Here is a 21,971-nt window from a genome sequence, read left to right on the forward strand (position 1 = left end):
TTTGATGCTCTCGAGCAGTTTTATCGTTTCACATCCAGAACGCAAGTTCCAGTTTTCAATGCGGCGATCCATGAGAAATAGACCAAAAAAGAGTCACTCTGCCTCCTGTCACATGGTATACAAGTTTTGCTAAAGTATAGTAGGTACCTTTGCTAGCTTTTATTTGGTGTTTACATTAAAATTTAATTTTTGTTCCTTATAGTTTGAAGAGTTTATTGTTGGTTGAAAGGGGAAAGAACTAAAGGGGGCAGATTGGGTAGATTTTTTATTTTGTTTCTGTGCACTTGGCAAAAAAGCATTAAAGTATTACTTCTCTACGACGACGAGCATAGAGAATCTAGAGTTTGTGCAAACAGTTTCGAAAGTATCCACAGAATAAATTTTATCCATTTTCATCCATCCTTTCAGGATGCACTACTTTTTTACCTCGCCTCGGTCGCAATTTTTCGTTGTTTTAGTTTATCCCCCCTCTACTATCTACGACTATACTATAATACCATACTCTATCTCTCGTTTATATAAGGAACCATTGCTGGTTGTGATGTGGGGCTTTTAGTGGATGAACTGCTTCCATCTTCTTACCACTCACTGGCAATGGCGATGGTCATGGACAAAAGTTTTTCATTCCATCTAGTGCGCTACGCTGGGCTCTGATGCTGGTTATAGATTTATTTATAGGTTTACGGTGCAACTCTATATTGCATTAAAGTTGTTTGGTTAACTTTGGATCTCTTTTTTTTTCATTATTTTATTTTTTTTTTTTTGAAAAAAAAAAAAGTTAAAAGTTAAGAAAGAAAAAAAAAAGAAAAAACTGCACGAAAAAGTATTTGTGAAGCGTTAAGTGTATACGTTTTTTTCGGTATAAGCAACATTGAATGAAAGATGAAACGGATATCTTATTTCTCTGTGGGTAAAACAATGGATTGTGGTAATGAAATTTCATTACGTAAAGTAAAACCTAACGAATTGATATTTTAAAACCGTTTTCTTTTGGTTTTTTTTTTTCATTTTTATTTTTTGGTTTTAAGTTGAGAGAGAGACGTTACTGTTGAAGGGAAAACTTTATGGAATTTGTTGGTTTAGGTTTTGAAAATGTTTAATCTTCTATATTTTTGATGGGGTTCTCGTCTATTCATATAGTTTGGGATATTTGTTTTAGAAAAATATTCAGTTCGGTAAGTAAGAAAAGGATTTAATTTTTTCTCGGTCGGCCTTCCATTTAGTGTAAACTTGATTGAAAGTTCATGATTACAAGAATTTTAAGGTGTGGTCGTTGAATCGCTATTGTTTTTATCTTAACAAAGACTTTTAAGTGTTTTTAAGAGTGTTGCTAGTAATTAAGGACTTTTATATTCTAATCTATGAAAAATCTATTAAAAATAGCAGAAAATAGAATTTCGGTGGAATGCAAATCGGTAAATGTCGAAAATATAGGTTTTTCGTATATTACTCAGAAACAGTAAGTTGTAAAAATTTGGTAAAAAGTTAAAAAGTGCAAATTGTTCGGTATTTAGGTATACTTTAAAAAAAATTAAGATTCTTGTAATATAAATTTTAAATAGGGTTTTTAAATTATGGAGTTTTATTTAAATTTTTGTACCACCACCGTTTGTTTATAAGATATTGCATTTTTTAAAACTGTTGATACAGTAAATATCAGTTTTTTTTCTAGAGGACTTCTAAATTGTATTTGAGTATTTTTAATTGCAATATTTGGGATTAAGAGATTTCAGAATACGTTATTTTAACATGCGAGATTTTAAAAACGAAACTTTTAAATGCGATTAATCGTACCCAATTCGAATTTTTTTATAGTTTTTTGTTCAATCTTTTGTTCGTTTGATTCATTTGAAAACTCTTAAAAAAAAAAGTTGATACCATTGATTTAAAAAGCTTATATAAAATAATAAGGCGATATCACATATTATGTATAGTTTTTTTAACTTAAAAAAAAAAAAAACAGAGATCAATGTGGCGTATGTGGAACATTTTTTTAAAATCAATTTTCCTTGGTTTGAATTTTATTATATCTATACAAAATGATACAAATGTTAGAAACTTTGGTAATTTTTGGAGCATGCAGTTTGGCGTATGAACCTTAACTAAAAAATATGCCATTAAGATTTTGGAATACTCTACTTTCAATAATTTTGAATGAAAAATTAATTTGGAAAAGAAATAAATATATTTAAGACAATCACCGTTTTTTACCTGTTAGGTAGGTATATTTTGTTTATATTTCTTATGAAATTCATTAAAAATTGAAACTATAATTAAATAAGTTATTTCAAAAAACATTTAAATCATGTTTCATTCACAAATAAAAAGTGATTTTAGAAATTTTCTTGAGTTGAGTTCCTTTGGGCAAGAATTTCAAAACTATATTCAGCTTTAAAAAATTATTTTAAATCGGTTTTATTTGTGAATGAAAAGGACTTGTTCAATTTTGTTTAACTGCTTAACCTTACTTCATTAAGAGTTAGATTTGTAGCTTTCTTTTCAGCAATTGAATAAATGTTCTCGACTAAATTTTCTATTTCCCCATACAAAATATAGTCAGTTTTGATAGTATTTCATATAAAATAGTATACAAGACAGTTTTTGGTTTAACTATTTTATAGTGAAATACCCTCAAACCCCGACATAACTACGTTGATGATTTGATTGACTTTTGCAAACTCTTGACTTTTGACTCTCTACCCTCAGTCAAGCCATTGATTACATTAAATATTCTTGAAGTACCATCTTCAGAAATTGAATGCAAATGAAAACTTACAAAATTAAAAAAAAAAACCTCCTTTAGATACCTTATTCGTTTTAGGAAAATTGGAAGAATTTTCATCTTCATAATTTTCAACTTGAAGATGAAAAATAAGTAAAAAAAGGACACAAACTTGCAATATACAATTTTGCTCTCCTGATTGCATTCTATAGATACATCTGTCCATCATATATCTAAATTAAGAAATCAGCTTTTGGTATTGCTCTGGCTGCTGGTGAATCTGTCAAGTAGGTAGGTGATGGTAGGTACTAAGAGGTCGAACGTGACTTCTGACACCGACAATCCCCAGTGGTATAGAAACGTATAACTTCTGAGAGCCTCCTTTGGTCCAGGACTCTCACACGTCACTTTTGAGATTATGATGGGGTCCATTGGACAAAGTTGAATGATGTCGTGTTGATGTATTCTTCCATTACTCTTCGAGGATACTGTCAATTCTCTGAGAGTAGTTCTTGTCAAAAATGACGAAGAAAAATAAACTATACCAACCCAGGATGACATAATACAAAAACCACACAATGAAACTGCGATGTCGAAGCAGCCAGAAGACTCTCTACGCTAAAAATGATTGATTGGACTTGCGGATGGAGTCGAAGTCATCACAGAGAGTCATAGCAAAGAAACTTGGAATAAATATGAAATTTTATAATTTAATTCTGTTCTGCATTGTAATTGTGGAATCTCATGAACTCCAGAGAGAGATGCTGGCTGTGTGCACAGGCACAGAGAATGAGAAGAGCCTCTGCAACTCCAACTCCAGCCTTCAACCCTCTCTAAATGCCTGTTTAATTAACAAATGCATTTAGATGAAACTTTATCCTACCTGGGAGTTGTAGTATTGCAGTGCACAGTTGTTTTTGTTGTTGCACAAAGGACAACGCTAAATGGATTCTCCTGTAATTGGGTAATTTCTAATTGTGGTTTATATACCATTCCCTCTAGAGAGTTATAGGCACAGAGAACGAGAGGGAGATAGAGATATAGAAAAAAGTATAGAATCCCACCGGATGAATGGAGTGAAACAATTGCATAGTTTTTTTTTTTTTTTTTTGGAGGAGGGATGGATAGAATAAAAGTTTCGAGTTTATGAGGCGGCAAAAGTGTTAGACCACTAAATATTCAGCGGTCGCATTTGCTGCTCTTTATTAGATACTGGGATCTCGTAAATTGATATTAAAATTGCATATGCGGTCTTCTATACAATTTTCCGGGCAGAATATAATACTATTTGCAAAATATCCTCTATACCCCTTTCTTCTACCCCCTTCTCAAACATACCCTCCAAAAACTTGTAGGTATCTGTCGGAAAAGTTTTGGTGTTTTTTTTTTCGTATTTTCTGTCAGTTGTTGTATAAAAAAGGGGTTAATTTGATGCAGAGAAAAACCTCTCGAGGGGTTTTTTTGGTTGGAATTTTGACTATGATAGCCTCTGATGCAATTATATGGCGCTAGCTAGGTATGGGCTTTATGCGGAACAGAATTAAAATAAAATTTGAATCACCGTTAGTGTATTAAATAGGGATAATTAAATACCGCTGGGCTTGCAAAGGTAAATATACAATTCACGACGGAAAAACTATTTCGAAATTCTAATGTGAATTAAAAATAGAAAAAAATAAAACAAAAGCTAGATAAATTACCAAGCTTAGCAAATAATTGTTATTTAAATTTTTAGAGTATCTACATAATTATTTTTCAGAAAAAAAAACTGTTTGGGAATTTATGCAATGTTAAATAGAAAATTATGAATATATTTTGAAGCAGAAATATATTTTATACTCCAAATAATTGGACAAAAAAAAAACTAGAAAACTACTACGGATGACTGGACTGTTAAGTTAGTTTGGACTCCCAATGTTAGAATTTATAAGGAATTTTCAATTAACCTTGGTTCTATTCTAAAAAATACACGAACCAGAAACGTATTCGCTTAAATCAGTTTTTGCATCTTAAAAAAAAACTTAGATTGTATCAGTATTGTTATTGAGCTTAAAAACTTGGTTAGGACCAAAAATAGTTTGAATTATGCTGTTTTTTAATTATTACCTTTATTTTTCACGTAGCCCAAACGAAATTTGCATAAAAAAAATTATTTCGAAAAAGGTCGGTATAAAAATTGCTCACAGTACCCAAATAACATTTCTGCTTCTATTAGGTATTAAAGACGTTGCGTATTAATTTCGGTAAGGTTTCAAAAAAGTTTATCGCCAAGACAAAGGAAAACGTTATAAAATATATATTCTCTATAACAATGTTCTAAGCTGTGGTAAAAAAAAAGCTAAAACAGGTCTTTATCGAAATTTTAAAAATTAATTAAAAACTTATACTTTCATATATTCTAAGATCTTTAACACGCCTTTATATTTCAATATTACTGTCGAATGTTTTTCCATCAGTTTGAAAACAAGTAAAATTAGTTTCAATTAAAAAAAAAAGAACGTGAGTTTCGACCGATTGTGACCTTACCATTTATTTCCAATATTTTAGAGAAGATGATGAATGTTCAGATTAGGACACATCTATCTGAGAACACTCTGGATTTCTATCTCTTCAGCAAGGCTATTTTATTTTAGGATCTCTAAAAACTATTCTGCTTTAGAATTTCTTATGGTTAAAAGAGGTGTTCCGTAGTGTTCAATATTAGGACCAATATTTTTCTCTGCGTACATCCACGATTACACTTATGGGCTTAAAACTAAAACTATTTTCTAAAAAAAAAAAAAAACATAACAACAGTCTATACGATTGACCTCTCAATGATAGCCCCCATATTTTTTGTGTAAGAATTATTTTGCAATAATTCATTTCAATATTAAGTCCTGCTAATCTAAAAAAAAAACCAAACTCTCTCCAAGTATTTCTTTTTTTTTTCAAATATATAAAAGATACACAACATAATATATAACACTCCAAGTCCTTGTACATGACAGGAACCTTTTTATTTTCATGCCTCAATAGACCCCTTACCATCAATTTTTCATTCAGCAAAAGCAATAACATTCGAGGTAAAAAGCCCATCAAAAGATTTATTTGATTGTGAAGTTTAATGAATGACAGAACTGGCCCAGCACACATTCTGCTGCTCAGTAGCAGCAGCAGCAGTGCCAACCGAAAATCATCACAGCCAGCAGAAAAGCAGAAACAGAAGTTGTGATGTGATGTGTTGTGTGGTGGTGGTGGTAGTATAGTACATATATCTAGTAGGCAGTGCCAATGCCAGAAAAAGTAGAACTTTGCGGGCAATTAGCTGACTGATTTCATCCCTCACTGACCTACCAAATAAAGGCACTTTAACATGGCCGAAAAATATAGGGACTACAAGCAACACACACACACACATCAATAAGAAAACAAAACAAAAAAAAAACAGGACGAAAACAAGAAAAAAAAATACATTCCAATGAAATTGCTAAAAAAGGCAGCCAGTCAGCAAATTTAACCCCCTAAGCTAAGCTCTTCACATTCCCATATATACAATCACACATAAACCAATACACAGAAAAAAAAAATAAAAGAAGAAAATAATCAAAATAATGAAAGCTACAAACCATCCAACATCCAAGTAGCAGTAGCAGCAGCGGGGATATAGCAACACAACAACAAAAAAATCCTCCATTGACCATATGAACTATTAATCTACACCGCAGGACAAGTGGGAATGGTTTGTGCCTTTTGCACCCTTCTGTTTCATCTCTATCGTCCATCTCCTCTATATTCAGGGTAGCAGGCCATCCAAATCAGGATCGTTTCGATAAACATTCATATCACACACATGACTTAACGCACACTCATATACATACGAACGTTGTGTTTGTCATCCAAATCAGGATCGTTTCGATAAACATTCATATCACACACATGACTTAACGCACACTCATATACATACGAACGTTGTGTTTGTGCGTCCCAAAAAAGCCAAAACCTCCATATATACCGAATGGTCAATCTCTCTTCTTCTAGCTCCCTTTGTCCCTTTTGGTCAGCAGTAAACGGATGTGTGTATGGAAAAAAGGATTCCCTTCACAAAACGCACGCACAACAACAAAAGCAATTGTGTGCAGCGTTCTAGCTCGACAAATTCCCGCTGCTGCTGTTGTTGCTGCTTGCAGCTTAATGGACCACAGGTATAATCATTAAATCAGCCTTCAAAATTATGTTAAGGGCTTGTCCGAACTGGGAGCCGAGGCGAGGCTAACATAAAACCAACCGAATGCCATTAACTGTGTGCAATGGTATTTTGTTTGTACCTATACGGAAATAAGTTTAAAGGGTAGCCAGCGCTACATAGTTCGGAATAAGCACATTGCCCATAACACCAGCAGAAGTAGCAGCTTTTTAAACAGATGAGTTCTCTTAAAACAAGAAAATTGAAAATGATGATTCATAAAAACCCACACCTATAGAAGTGCATTTCAGTTAAGTGACGAATACTGCAAAGTCATTTTGAGCAGGTAGTTTCACAGAAGCATTGGTGTATTTGAGTTTGCAGAAATTTGTTTCCATGAATTTATTTTAAATTTTGATAAAAATTTAATGGATATTTGAACTTTTTTTACGAAGATTTTCCAGTTTTCTCTTTTCATTAACGTTTCTAAATATCCGAATATCAGTTAAAAATATACATTAACAGTTTTAAGGAACCATGTTTAGAAAAAGCTATTAGCTCTCTAAAATGTGTTTGTAAATTCAACATTGGTTAAAATCGGAGAAGCAGAAAGCTAAAAATTCAGTTTTTTTGAACTTGTTGAAACGTAAACCCAACACTATTAAAGCACAAGTCAAAGTTCAAAATATTTGCTTATGTTTCTTCAACTTATCTCATGTTTCGAAATAATTTTTTAAGCTCCATTTGAGACATTTACGATTTTGACAGAATGTTTTGAGCATAAAAATGTTCAAATCTTGTTTAAGAATTTAAAATAAGTGATTTAAGCTATTAGGACATGGGATGGTACCCATGTGCCAGCGAAGCCAATACTCCTCCCGCCCAAGTGGTTTGCTAAGCCTGCCAAAAACATTCCTAAAATTTTGTTTTAAAAATGTATAATTTTGAACGATTTGGGGCGACAAGATATTTTGAAAACTCAAGTGTCTGAATTTTATGAGTAAAATTTGGAATAACAAATACTTTGGTTAAATATTTTTTTGGTTTCTCAAAAGTATAGGAATTCTTAACCAAGAAAATTGATTTAAAATAACGTTCCACATACGCCACAGTGGCCTTTGCATTTTAAATTACGAAAATTTATAAAAATTTGATATAGCCTTATGAATTTACCATTATTTTTTTAATTTACTTCAAACATATACAAAATCCACGAATAAAAGTTTCGCTAGTGAGAAATGTAGTTTGGTTTCAAACAATTAATTTTGGTAAGATATCTTTACTTTATTCAAGACATACCATAGAGTTTTTAATTTTCTGGTTAAAACAACAAGTAGTTTTAAATGAGATATTGAAATATTAATAAATATAATTGACTCACACATTTCAATGCTAAACGTGAGTGTCATAAAATGCATTGTGCACGTTTAAAATTCTTAAATGAATCGAACTCGAAATTGATAACACATTTCCTCGTAAGGTTCTAACCGATTTAGATTTTTATTTTTTTTTTTTTTTAATTAAACTTTTTGGTAACTTGGCTGCTAAATCTTGTGCATTTATTTCATAATAGAAAATATTATTTTCAATTGATATTTGTACAAAACTCAGAAAACCACTTTGAGTTATCATCAAAATTTTATTTGTCTCTAAAACAAATAAAACAAAACGAAAAAAAACAATCTGAAAAAAACTTTGGAGTGAGAATTCATTAAATCAAAGACTTTTCCAACAGCTCTTTTACCCCCTCCAGACATGGGCATAGGGTAACCCTTAGGCACTAACTGTGCTAAGTTAAACAAAAGCATCCCTTTCGCTCTCTCAGATATATTTCATTAGCGAAAATTAATCCTTGAGAATATCTCTCCAGTATAACTCTTTTTGGTTGCAGTATAGCAATCAAATACATTTAGACCATCTAACAAATTAATGACCATTTATATGCTTTAAAATAAATTACGAAAAATGGGCAAAAAGAAAACTCTGCTGATGTAAGCTGCTGCCAAAAAATTGTCTTTTCTCGTGAAGAATCCAGAAACAAAATATAAAATACAAACGAAATCAAAAAAAGGAGGAAAAACCAAACAAAAAAAAAATAAAGCAAAGAGCAGAGGCGAGTCAGTTCACAATTACCAACTCGAGCCGTAATTATTCCTTGGGTTAGGCAAAAGCAAAGGCACATTGCTCGTCATCTTCAGCATCAGCAGTAGCAGTAGCAGAAGCACCATGGCATAACCCAGATAATGTATAGCAGTTAAAATTGTTTTACATGAAACTGTCTTTGCAACTGGGCACAGCTGGAAAGCTCGAAGTAGTGTGCTGCTTCTGCTCTATACTGCTGCTTGCACGGTGATGATGGAAGAGTGTCCTTTTTTTTTTCTTGTTGTTTTTTTTTTTTTTTTTTTTTTGTTTTTCTTTCGGTATATTGCTGTTTGCCATTGCGAAACGAAGAAATGCAGAAATAATTGGGCATATCCTTTAATCACTTGACTGCAAAATGAAAAGGACAAGCACAGAGTGGCGAACACAAACTGAAACTTAATGGCCAACGGGGCTCGCTCGCTATTGCTATACAAGAGTGGAGATTTGCTGCTTTCACTCTCTTGGCAAATGACGAAAATCTGTGTCATGAACGTGCGTCTTTCGGACACATTCGTTCGTTTCTTGTGTTTGCTGGATGATAGTAATGGTAGCACAACGGTGCGGTGAGGTAGTGTATACTTGTCCGGCTGGAAAAAGACCAAAATAAGAATTTGCGCTAAAACTTTTAGTTTATCGTTCAGTTCATTTGGGCATGAAATTGCTCTTTTACAGAAGAAAAGTTACTTTATACTCAAGGACAGTAACGCGATGTCATATTGTTCGCGCAGTAAGATAAGGATTTTTTTAATATTTCCGAAAAGGAAACTTCCTTAAATATTTTATTTTATCGAATTTCATTTCACTTAACATATAGAAGAATTTTGTAGGAAACTGTTTGTCATTTTTTTTCCTTGATGGGAAGAACGCAGTGGGGGTAATTTTTTCTTTCAGTAAAAAAAAAAAATGGTTGGAAAAACAGGAAAGGAAGGACATCTGGTGAATTACTTCATCAGGAATGCTTCTGTATTATAAATAATCCTTTTTTTTAGACTGTTAAATTTTTGCTACTTTCTTAATCGAAATCCTTTCTTATGGAAGTTTTAAAATAATTTTTTATATTAAAAGAATGTTTTATATGAATTAGTCAGATTAAAGAAAAAAAACTGCAAGGATGTTTCTAGAAGTTTTTTTAGTCTTAACCCGAGTAAAAATAGAAATTGAATTTTTAAAGAAAAAAAAAATACAGCCGCCGTTTGCAGGAAAACGAGAATCTAGTCAAGGCTGCTTCGGCGGTGGTGATGCTGCAGAATATTAATGTTGTATCATGGTGCGGTTGTAGTTCCGCGGTGATGCGGCGGTGATACCGTGGAATAGAAGTTCTTGATTTTGGTGCGTCGGTAGATCGGCTCTAAAAAATCCGTGTGCCAGAGCCCAGAGGTACGGCGGTGGTGCGGCGGAATTCCATTTTTAGTTGGGAAGACTTCGGGCGATTTCAATAAAATGCACTTAATGCAGAAAATCGAATTCAATGCAGATGGTAAGTCTGCAAAATGATATTTGTGTTCCTTCGTTGAAAAAAAAAATATAGACAATTCAAATTTTCACAGTTATATGTACATATGTCCTTCTAATATATATTAAAAAAAAAATGTTCCAATATTAAAGAAACTAATACAAAATTATTGAACCATTTAAAGAAAGCAATGTGCTTTATTATATTCACTCTTCACAAGAATTTAATTATTCCAATCCTTGGAATTACAAACGCCTCTTATTACATATACACAAAATCCAGATGTTTCTCGTTTTTCAATCGAACTTTCTATATATAGTCTTTGTGTTCGGTATAGTGTTGTCCCCATTTATCTTGTCCATACTAACCTACATACATACATTCAAACGTATGGTTGTCCAAGTTGGGCGTTATCTAGGATTTACTACCCGGACCCGATTAACAAATTTTCTATCTTATTTTGTGTGCTTTTTTTTCATATCCTTTTTTGGGTTTGGCTAAAATTCAATTCTTCATTCTGTGTCCCTATTCAAAATGGAAAGTATTTCCCCCAGAGAGAAGGGAAAGAGTTTTTCCCTCACACTTCCATCTCTTTCTCTCTCTCTTTTTTTCTCTATTTATTTAAGGTGAAAAGGGTAAATGTAGTTTTACAACCGTACACCTCCGCACAATTTCTTTTTGTTACTACCAACACTTCGTTCCCCCTCTCATCATTCTGCGCCCTCTTTCGTTTTTCCATTCAAAATCCTTTCTTTTGCTATGAGAAAAGAAAAATAAACTTTGGCAACCAACCGTCGAATATCCTTTCGATAACCGATTTCTTTCTGGTTACCACTACTACCATCACCACATCCTAATGTACTTTTTTTTTTTCTTTTTGCTCTATGAAAATTCGTAGATGGAGAGAAAAACGGAAATAGCAGCAGCAGAAAAAAATATCATCTAAAGGCGTAATCCCATGAGGACGATTTAATGTCATTATGCGATGTGAATCATTTTTATTCGGTTGAAAAAAAAAAGTTGGGAAAAAAATATCCTTCGAACTTCTTTATCTGGTCGAGTTTCTGGTTTTGCCATATCTCTCCACACAACTATTACTACTGCAAGTTGTCTTCGATTGTAAAGATAACGAATATTTTATTGAGTTTTCCTGTTCCAGATCCGGTTCATTATAAAAAAAATAAAAAAGGAAAAAACCAAAATGAACGATGGAAAGGCATTTCAATTGACATTCGTGTTGTTTTTTTTTTCTCTTTGCCATAACTGTAGTTCATTTATATAACTCTTTTTTTCTTCTTTTACTTTTTTTTTGGTAGAATGATCCTTTGATAAATCATGCGAGTAAAGTTAATTCATCCTGCCAAACAATAGCAGCAGCAGCATCACAGCAGTTGCAGTTGGAAAATAATGTAAACGCTTGCCAAATGTGTGAACATCATCAAGTCAACCATCATCAAGGCATCACAGTCGTCACAGTAGGATGTAATCAGAATCGAATAAATGAGAATAACTACAGCAATGCAGAAGTAAAAGCAGATGATGTTGATGATAACGATGGGATGATGGAGATAAATTTAAATAGGGCATACCAGGAGCGATCAAAAGATCACCGGAAGGACACGGAAGTGCGAGAGAGTTTCAGTTGCAAGTAAGTGTACAGCAGTACAAATACACATACTCGTATATATTTTTGTATGAGGTTCAGTTAAGCGTTGATTAATTAAGCATTATTGAGTTTTTAATCTTTCCATTTGAATGACTCACTCGAATGGGGTATGTTGTTTCCGATGGAAAAGATAATTGATTTTGGGGTAAAATGAAAATTTGTTTCTAGGGAATGACGATTTATTTTAAAAAAGGTTCCAACTTTAAGAGTTGTTATTTAGAGAATGCAAATATATAGCTAAATCTTTATAATTTGTGTATACACATAAAATCACAAATTTTACCAAAAAACATCATCAAATGATATTAAAGGTACAATGATATCAAGAAACAAAAGAGTTGATGCCAAAACTTATTTGATTACAATCTTATTAATTAAATACTAAAATGACTTCTTTAAGACAAATGTTTTTGTAGAAATTACCAAAATTAAAAATTATCTGTTTGTTTACGAAATCCCACCAACAAAGTGCTCTAAAGCGAAATCTCCCCAAAAACTAAAATATTGCCAGGTAATAGCTAGTTTGCAACATTATCATTCATATAACAACATAGAAAATAGATATTTTTCTACGGACTAGAAGCGGTGGAGTTGAACAGACCCTATTTTAGAACGTCGAACGTGTACCACACACAAAATTTTTAACTTATATAAATTTCCTCTAAAATGACTCTAGCGATTTTGATTAATTTTTGCACACACATCAATTAAAGTAATTGCAATAAAACTGCACTTTTAGTTTTTCTCAACAAACTTGAATGAAAAAAAGGCGATGTCATTAAAAAAAAAAAAGTTGGTTCATCCCGTATATCAACCAAATTAACCAATATAATAGTATTAAGTACATTTCATTTCATTATGAGATTCATAAAAAAAAAAAACATTTCTGAGGATTTCTGTGTCTATATCTCGTTAACTATCTTTTTTCGCCCCTTGAGCATTTGAACAATTTTGTGGAGGATGTAAAATACAAAATATTAGACAAATTCATTGGGAACTCAAATCCATACATTTAGTCCTTTATCTAAAGTAGAAAAATAAATCTTTCTTCAACGTGAAAATTAAAAAAAAAAACTTAAATGTTTTTGATCCAAACAAATAAAATGTACGTGGATCTCACGTACTTGCTCTAATGTCAAAAGTTTCTTGGAATATTAAAGATTTTTAAAAATTCATAAAGAATACATTTTTAAAGAAATTTAAAAATAAAAAATCTCGTAAAAATAATATAAAATGGTTTGGACCTCCAAAAACAAGTATGCCATTTAATTTCTTGTGTAAAAAAGAATTTTTTGAAAAAAATTGAAAATCGTTACAGCGGTTTTTTTAATGCATAATAGTTTTTTTTTATAAATAAAAATTTTCAAAAAAAAATTGATATGTGATTAAGAAGGAAATATTAATCGACACATAAAAACAAAGTTTAAATAAATAATAATAATAATTAACAAAATTTAAACTTTTTTTAAAATCCGAATATGTTTTAATTTTTTGAACATTTTACTTAATTTTTACAATTGAGTTCCTTGAAAGTTTTTGTACAAAAAGTTCATTCAAATCGGTCGTGCCACTCAGGAGAAAGTCTGGCACAAAGAAAACAGTTATGTGGCAAGTACCGTTAGCGTTAATAACGTCCCAAAAAATATTTGTTTTTGTTTCAAAAGTACGATCCACTTAAAATAAAAATAATAATTATTATTATTTTTTTCTTCCTTATAACGATCGTTAAGATCGTTTTTTGAGGAAAACATGTTTTCTATTTTGGTCGTAAGGCAAGTACTTACTGTTAATTTTAGTTCTAAAAACCAATTTCAATTTCTTCTCTAGGGAATCACCAAAAACTTTTATATATGAAGTTTTAAGTTAATCGCAGAGATAGAGAAAGGCACACAGACAGATGGACAGACAGAAGCCAAACAGGAAATAACAATAGTCACGCCCATAACGCTTGTTTGTCACATCCTAAACAATATTCAAATTAATATGTTTCATGGTTTTTCATTGTTTTGTATTTAGTTATAAGAGGGATATAAATACACGCATATAGGTATGTATAATGTATATACATTTTGAAAAAAAATTTGCATAACTCATTCAAAAATAAGGATTTTATAATTTGTCACAAACGTAACATATCAGAATTGGAAAACCTAATCAAATCATTCATTTAACTCAGTATTGAAGAGCATCTGAGTAATACATAACATTATGAGTAAAACTGTCACACCCGTAACCATGGAAAATTTACAGATTCGAATTGCAGGATCTTTTGTTCCAAATTCATCAAAAATATATATATATGTAATAAGCAGGACATAAAACGTTTAACCTTCATATGACTTTGTATGACTGTTATTAAACTAGAAGGTTTTCAGTACAGAATAGGATTTTGAAATCTAATAAAGTATCCTCTTAAAAATAAAGATATGACACTATAAGTGCATTTTTCAGACGACAAATTTTTATACATTCTCAACAAAAGATTCGCAGTTTTATTTAAAAAAAAAATCCTATTTTACTCTTAGGAAACTGAAAAGAGATATAATGAATAAAAAACTAAAAATTACATAAAAGATATTTCACATGATGGAAGGATTTTTATTCCTTTTTTTTGCCATTTCTGTTTTAAACTTAGCTAATTATGAAGAAATAATATGTTCAGGACAACAGTTTCCGTATTTCATTGAAAAACTTTTGAATGCTCGTCCTGGTCCTGAAGCTGCTGCCGTAGTAGAAGCAGCAGCAGCACGCATTTAACAGAGTAAATTCGTTCTCACCACTCCCTCTTCCGATGTGTAGAAAAAAGTTATTTCTTTTTACCTGATGAAGTACGGCAGAGGGCACATCATAGAATTTATAGTACCATATTCCGTAGGATTTTTATTTTTTATTTTTGTGTAGGTAGGTAGTTTTTGTTTGTTTTGATTTTCTGTATACTCCCCCGCTCCTTCCTCTCTCTCCGGGGGGGAAACCGGCCCCCTTGAACTTTTATTTAACATTACTAATGCGATTGCGGAGCGCATATACGAGAATATGCTTTCTCAATGGCAGAGTTGTATGGTGATAAAGGGGACTGGAGGTGGAAGATATAGAACTGAGGAGAACTTTGAATATGCTTAGTAGTGTAAGACAACTATTCTTAATGTGTTACGTACACACACGTATCAGCACCGAGCCGAGATGGAGATGGATAGTAACGAATGCAAAATAGAATATGTCAACCGCTCGCTCTCTTCTACACTCATAATACATAATTTTCCATATTTTCCGTTTTTGCTTTTTTTATACTCAAAACAACATGTATCCTGCCGAGTCTTTAGAACCGAGCACAAATTAGCGAAACAGGATACTAAGTGTGAGGCTATCATTCATCATCATATGGCCCAACATGAATGCATCCTGAGCTGAACTGAGCTGAGCTTCACTGACTGTCATGATGACGATGCGATGGTGTGAGTAGGGGTGGGTTTTAGGGCTTGTGGCATGGGTTAGATTTGAGGTTGGCGGTAGTGAGTGGGTGGTGAATGTGTGTGTGTGTCTTATGTCTAAATGCATTTGAAAGCAAAGCGTTTTCCATTCATTGAATAAATGAATGAATATGACTATGTAATTTGCGGGAGGGAATTTAATGAGATATACTATATGCAGTCTGTGTAATGAATACAAAATGAGTGACACACAGTAAGCTCCCCTTTTCAAAGGACATTTAAGCCATAAATTATGTTGTTGGACATACAAAAGCCTTACATTTTATAACCGAGCCAAGTGTGTGTGTGTGAGGGTTTGTTTGTGATCAGATACATTCGGAGCGTAAAGTTTTTTTTTTTTTCTTTCTTTTCTTCTTCTTTTTTATTTTTTGCATCAGTCAAATTACAATGACATATAGCAAAGTAATGTGATATTTTTTCTCTTTTGTATTTTTTTGTATAATATTTATGCTTTGCATCCTGTCAGAGAGGCGAAGAAGGAGAGCTAATGACATATCTATGGAGCTGACTCTTGGGTAGCAAAGGAAGTGCTTCAACAGCAGCATCAATTGCAAGGGAAAGAGAGATAAACTTTGAGATTCAGGAAATTGTTGGAGAAGTGCGCAGACCAACGACCTGAATTTCAATAGATAAGGATGCGTTTGCTGTCTTAACTAATTTTATTGACATTTTTTTTTCTTTTTTACATTTACATAAATGATAGGATATCTCGCATTTATAATTGAAAATATATAAATTTTTTTTCTTTTTTTTTTTTTTGGAAAAAGAGCTTATCAAAGTTACTATTGTACACTCTTGATATGAATATTCATTATGTATGGAGAGGGAAGCTATACATAACTCTGTTGAAGTAATTTACATTATAAGTACGATGACCAAGTTTTTAATACAAAAGAGATTTCTGGCTTATGGTAGGTAGTAATGGCAGGAGTATGAATATAAAATCAGTCAGTCAGGAGGGAACAGGAACCAGTGTTGCATATTTTTGTGCGAATTTATTGGAATGGAAAATTGAATAAGTAATTTTTTGGTTTTATACGATTTTAAGCAGTGATTTTGGAAAGTGACATTTATGTAGGAATTTGGTTGACGTTTTTAAATGAGAACTTATGGGGCTTCTAAATAAATTTTCAGTGAATTTATATTCAAAGTCAATAAATTTTGAAGTCTATTAATAAATCGTGTTGAAAATATTTGAATAAATAATTTTGAGTGACGTTCAGTTGGTATTGATTTTTGAAAAATACTTTTCTCATATATTTATTTACTAAAGTTTTAGATGGTATTTATAATGATACAAAACAACTTGTTTCGATTGCCACATATTGCATTTACCCCAATCAAATCGTATTTAAAGTAAAAAATCCTGGTGTAATTGATTTGATTTTACAACTTCAGATTCGTGCTGAGCACTCCAAAAAACACAATGTAAGCCCTGAAACATTGTGTTTTTTGAAGTGCTCAGCACGAATCTGAAGTTGTAAAAAAAATTATGGCAACCATGAAGATTTACAAAAAATTCAATAAATACTTCTTTTTTCTTCTTTTTAACTTAAAAAAGGGTTCTTTTTTCCAAAACAATTTTCACAGTACAAAGAAAAAAAAAAATAATAATTAGGTTAGTGTGTTATCATGTTTTTGGCCGACTTATGGGATCGACTCAAAAGAGCACTGAAAACTCAGTACAATGCAGCACTTTCTGAAAAACAAACAAAATACTTAGTATCTACACATTTTTGTATAAAACAGCACTGATTTGAAAATTATTCAACGCTCTTTTAAATAAATAACGGTTAAATTACCTCTAACCACTAAATGACCAATTTTTACTTTGACATTTAGGCATAGCTTAATATACCCAAAAATATCCTGCAAAATTAAAAGTCGATTTTACTTGCCCCTCCTTTGTTGCAAAAGGTCAAACCTTTCAACAGAATTAAGGGGTTACATTTTTTATTTTTTATTGTTTTATATTTTTAAAATTTACTTAAGTTGTTTCAACTTTAATTTGAAATTTGTTTGTGTAAGTTTTTTCAACAATTGGACCACATTTCGTTGCGTTTTTATCCCACAGTGTAGTTTCTGTATTCTGAAATTTTGAGGACGTATTGCTGATAACATGAACTATTATAATAGCCGTGTTTTATTGGTAATTCAGTACTTAGCTCATTAAAATTTTTCACGGGAAACAACAACAAATGATTGCTAAGGATAAACAAAAGTTTTATATTTGTTGGTTTACAGAGAAATTTTTTTAAACATTTTTGACCCTTCAACAACGAATGTTATAAATAAATAAATAAAAGTAATCAATTGTTGTTGTTTATAGCATAATATGTTTACTCAGTAACATACTGAGTACCAATAAAACACGGCTAATGACACCAAGTGTCCTTATTTATTAATGTTTACTCACATTTTAAAATGACAAGAAAAAGCAAAAATGTTGAAATCCTGCAGTTCTATTACCACAGGATTTTGAGATACATACATATGTATGTTGTATGTATCTTGCGTTAAAACACTGCAAAAACAAGTTTTTTTTTTTAACTAAAAACACAATATTTTACCGCAAAACGGGGTTACTTTGTCTCTTTTTTTGGAAGTTTTTTTTTTTTTAAATGCCAAAACTGATTAAAATCTTAGTTAAATGTTTTGTTTCTAATCCCGCTATACGTTATTTTAAAATTTCAACACTTATTTTTTCAGACAAAAACAGATTATTTTAAACTATTTTATTTTTGAAAAATAAAAATAAAAAAAACTTAAAAACCTCACACTCTAAATTGCATCATTAACCATTCCGTGTCTGTTTAAAACCATCAACTCACAATCTCATCAAAGAAAAACGCTTAATTGTTTTTTCCACTAACACTGCAGTGCTATACCAACCAACAAAGTGCTTTATCATTAATTTTAACAAACAGAATTCAGAAAGATAATAATCATTTTAATTGACATCTCAACCTCTTAATAATTATTTCTTCATTAATTTTTCATGATTTCCCTTCTTTCACTTTATTCCAATCCTATAATCGCCTAGCATAGCATTTTGGGGTGTGTACAAAAATGCATACCAAACACACACACACCCCAGACTATGATAATAAATCGCATACCCTTAATTCGTCATCATCATCATCATCAGATTTAAATACCTACCAACATACCTCTACCAATCTGAGCCTACTATCATCATAATTCAGACATTTCCATCATCACAGGTAGAGAAAGAGGTATGGCAAATGAATAAAAGAAAAAAAAATAACACAGATATTTGCTTAACATTCATATACCTTTTACCTCGCCCATCAGGAACCAACCAACCCGTAATCATCGAATCATCATATTCGTCGTTAATAACATTTATTGAGCGACAAATAATTTATTTGATGACAAAAGTGACACGATTTCTCTTTATTTGATATCATCGTCGTCATCATCATCATTGCCATCATAGTTCATTCAGATATACCTACCCCAAACCTAGCCTAGACTAGCCCAGACACAGAGAGAATTAAGGACATTTTTATCATTTTATTGCCACTTTTTGCAATCGGACAATGTCGCGTCGTCGCGCAGTCGGCAAAACGACAATCGGCATAATAGTCGAGAGTCAGTTCTTGTGTTTGGCCGTAATAAAATTAACGAGGTGGATTAATTTTAACGTATTCGTGTGTCGTATATTCATTCTACAACACTCTCACAACTCATACTCAAAATTGACTAAAATGCGAAAACTCTTGATATAGTGTAAGCACGAGCAGGCTCCATAAGCTCTTATATATAGGGCTTATAATAGACAAACTATTATATCTAATTCGATTGGTGCTGCCAATCCAGTCATAGAAATGTTTGAGACTACTGCGACGACAAGGACAATAACGGATGATGATGATAATGATACTTCATTTTAACACAAAGCTACTTTCTGTCATTTTTGATTGACTTAATGTCTTTATATTGATAGTGTGTCGAATTTAAGTTTATCTTGAAGCACCTTTCATATAATATAGGTACCCATACCTTTTTGAAGTTCAGTTAGTGGGAGGAGGAGGCAAAGTATTTTGTGACTTTTGAAAACGAAAGCTAACTTTTGATAACCTCGGGAACTTTTTGTTCAAAATTATTAACATTAACTATGATTTTAAGCGATCAAATTTTCAAACAAATTTTGTTTATTAATTCGTGAAAGTTGAGAGGATTTATAAAATTTATATACAGGGTGTCCCAAAAGTAATGAATGAAAGATCAAATGAAATATGGTGATATACCAACTTAAAAGCTCTCAGAATTTTGTAACTTGTTTATCCCAAATCCTTACAGTTTTCGATTGAATGCAGTTCTTGTGAAATTTTGAAAAATTCCTACTTTGCAAGAGTATTTTGCTTCCTCCGCCCATAATATTTGATTTTCGTTTTTTTACAATTCTTTCACTAAAAAGTTGAAACGAATAACATTTCATTTCTAATAAATTATGTAAAATAATTTTATTACATTAATTTTTATAATTTATTAAATCTTTTAAAATCGAGAAAAATAAAATTATTTATTTTTTATTTGAATAACAATAATTATTTAATTTAATTAATTTAATTTAAATTAATTAATCAAATTATTTTTCATTTCATACGCCATTTTGCTGCAAATGAATAAAAAGTTCTAAATTTTATTAAAGCTCAATTTCTTATTATTTTCAGAGCAACACGCCGAAAATTTGTAAAGTGTGAAACTGGTTTAATATTTTAAAAATTCATCCCGGTAGTTGCAGTTTTCAAAAAAAGTATAAAACTTCCCAAAGTTGAAGCTAGATTATGTTTAAAATTAAAATCTATGTAGTAAAATAAATAAATTTACTGAGTTGGCTTTTGACTATTTTTGAAAAATTAAGTACCTAAGCAAATCAGCTTCCAATTTTTGTCTTTTTGAGTTTTGGAGACATTTTTATCAAAGGAGGTTATTTTTATTAATTTATGGCTTAAACTCAAAAGTTTTTTTTTGTATCCTTACAAATGAAAGTGAAATTAAAAAAAATAATTTTTACGTGTAAAAATGTATTATTATTTTTTGCTTTTGAAAACCAACCTTAGTTTTTCACCTACCCAACCCAATTGCATTTAATTTTTCGTCTTATTTTTTTTTCTTGTTTTTATTTTAGCATGCTTTTTTGAAAAATAATTTTCACGAAATTAATTAAAATTCATTTTCAAATTTGGTTTAATATTCAATTTATTTTTAAAAACACTGCAGAAAGTGACCAAATTGACCATTTTCTTACAAGCCAAACGATAAACTCAGAGCTGGTTTTAGGGGGGGCAGCCTGGGCCGTCGCCCAGGGGCGCAAGAATTGAGGGGCGCCGCAGGCGCCCCGAACTTTTACAAAAGTTATATAAATAACGAAGTTTCTCCAATCGATGTTTTATTTTTTTTACATTCACAAAGGCGCCTCAATTTTTTTCTATTTTACATTTTCAACGGCGCTCGTATTGTTTGTCCTAAACTTTTTGAAGAATGAATGCGCCCCCCAATTTTGGGTTAATTTATTTGGCTTCCGGAAGGACAATGGTGTCCAAAATCTTTTGAAAGACTAAAGCAATCCTAATATTCCTCCTACCAATTTAATTTTTGCAAAGGTGCCCCTATAATAATGAATAAGGAAAGAGAAGGGAGACGGACAGAATCCCGAAATTAAAAATCCAGAAAGCCCAAAATCCAGAAAACCCTAAATTCCGAAAACCCAAAAACACAAAATCCCGAAAACCCAAAATCCAGAAATGCCAAAAATTGACAGCTTCTCCATTTCTCATAAAAACTGCGTTTGTGTGTGAGAATAAAAAAATAGGTCTGTTCGTTGTTCCCCCCTCCAGGGCACTCTAAGTCATTTCAATTAACTGTGAAAAAAATCTGAGTTTCTCGGGTTTTCATTTTACATCGAACACCTCAGAGCTTTAGTTTCATCAGCGAACATCGAACACAGAGGATATAACTCTGGTTGAAAAAGGAGCTACAAAAAACGCTTGACAACGAATTCGGAGCGACCCAGAGTGCCCTAGAGCTCACAACGAACAAACCTTATACTTATAAAGGTATGTTGTTTTCGATTGGCCGTCCGGAAGCGCCTGGAATCATTAAGAAGCGATTCAAAGTTTTTTATTGGATTTCAGAATGAGTGAATCATTGAGTGATTCCAATCGAAAACGACATTAATGTACCTAGTTGAAAAAGTTTTTGAAAAAATATTGTTCAAATAAAACCAGCTGTACCTAATCTTTAAATGTGTTTAAACAAAAAAGTCAGAGATAAAGGTAGTCTTGTCAATTGAGCCTAAATGACAT

At 31.7% G+C, this 21,971-nt stretch overlaps 1 protein-coding gene across 3 annotated transcripts in view; it reads left to right on the top strand.

The window, feature by feature from the left end:
* The window catches only part of LOC129912225 (uncharacterized), a 49,953-nt gene that overhangs the window by 12,281 nt on the left and 15,701 nt on the right, over positions 1-21,971 (top strand). For 2 of the 3 annotated variants that reach the window (XM_055990369.1, XM_055990370.1), the window contains exon 4: positions 11,799-12,130. The exons of the other annotated variant lie outside the window; for it this stretch is intronic. In XM_055990369.1, the coding sequence (XP_055846344.1) occupies positions 11,799-12,130 (332 nt within the window). The remainder of the gene's footprint in view (positions 1-11,798; positions 12,131-21,971) is intronic. 3 annotated transcript variants of the gene reach the window in all.

This window comes from Episyrphus balteatus, chromosome 2 (assembly GCF_945859705.1).
Source record: "Episyrphus balteatus chromosome 2, idEpiBalt1.1, whole genome shotgun sequence".
NCBI lineage: Eukaryota > Metazoa > Arthropoda > Insecta > Diptera > Syrphidae > Episyrphus > Episyrphus balteatus.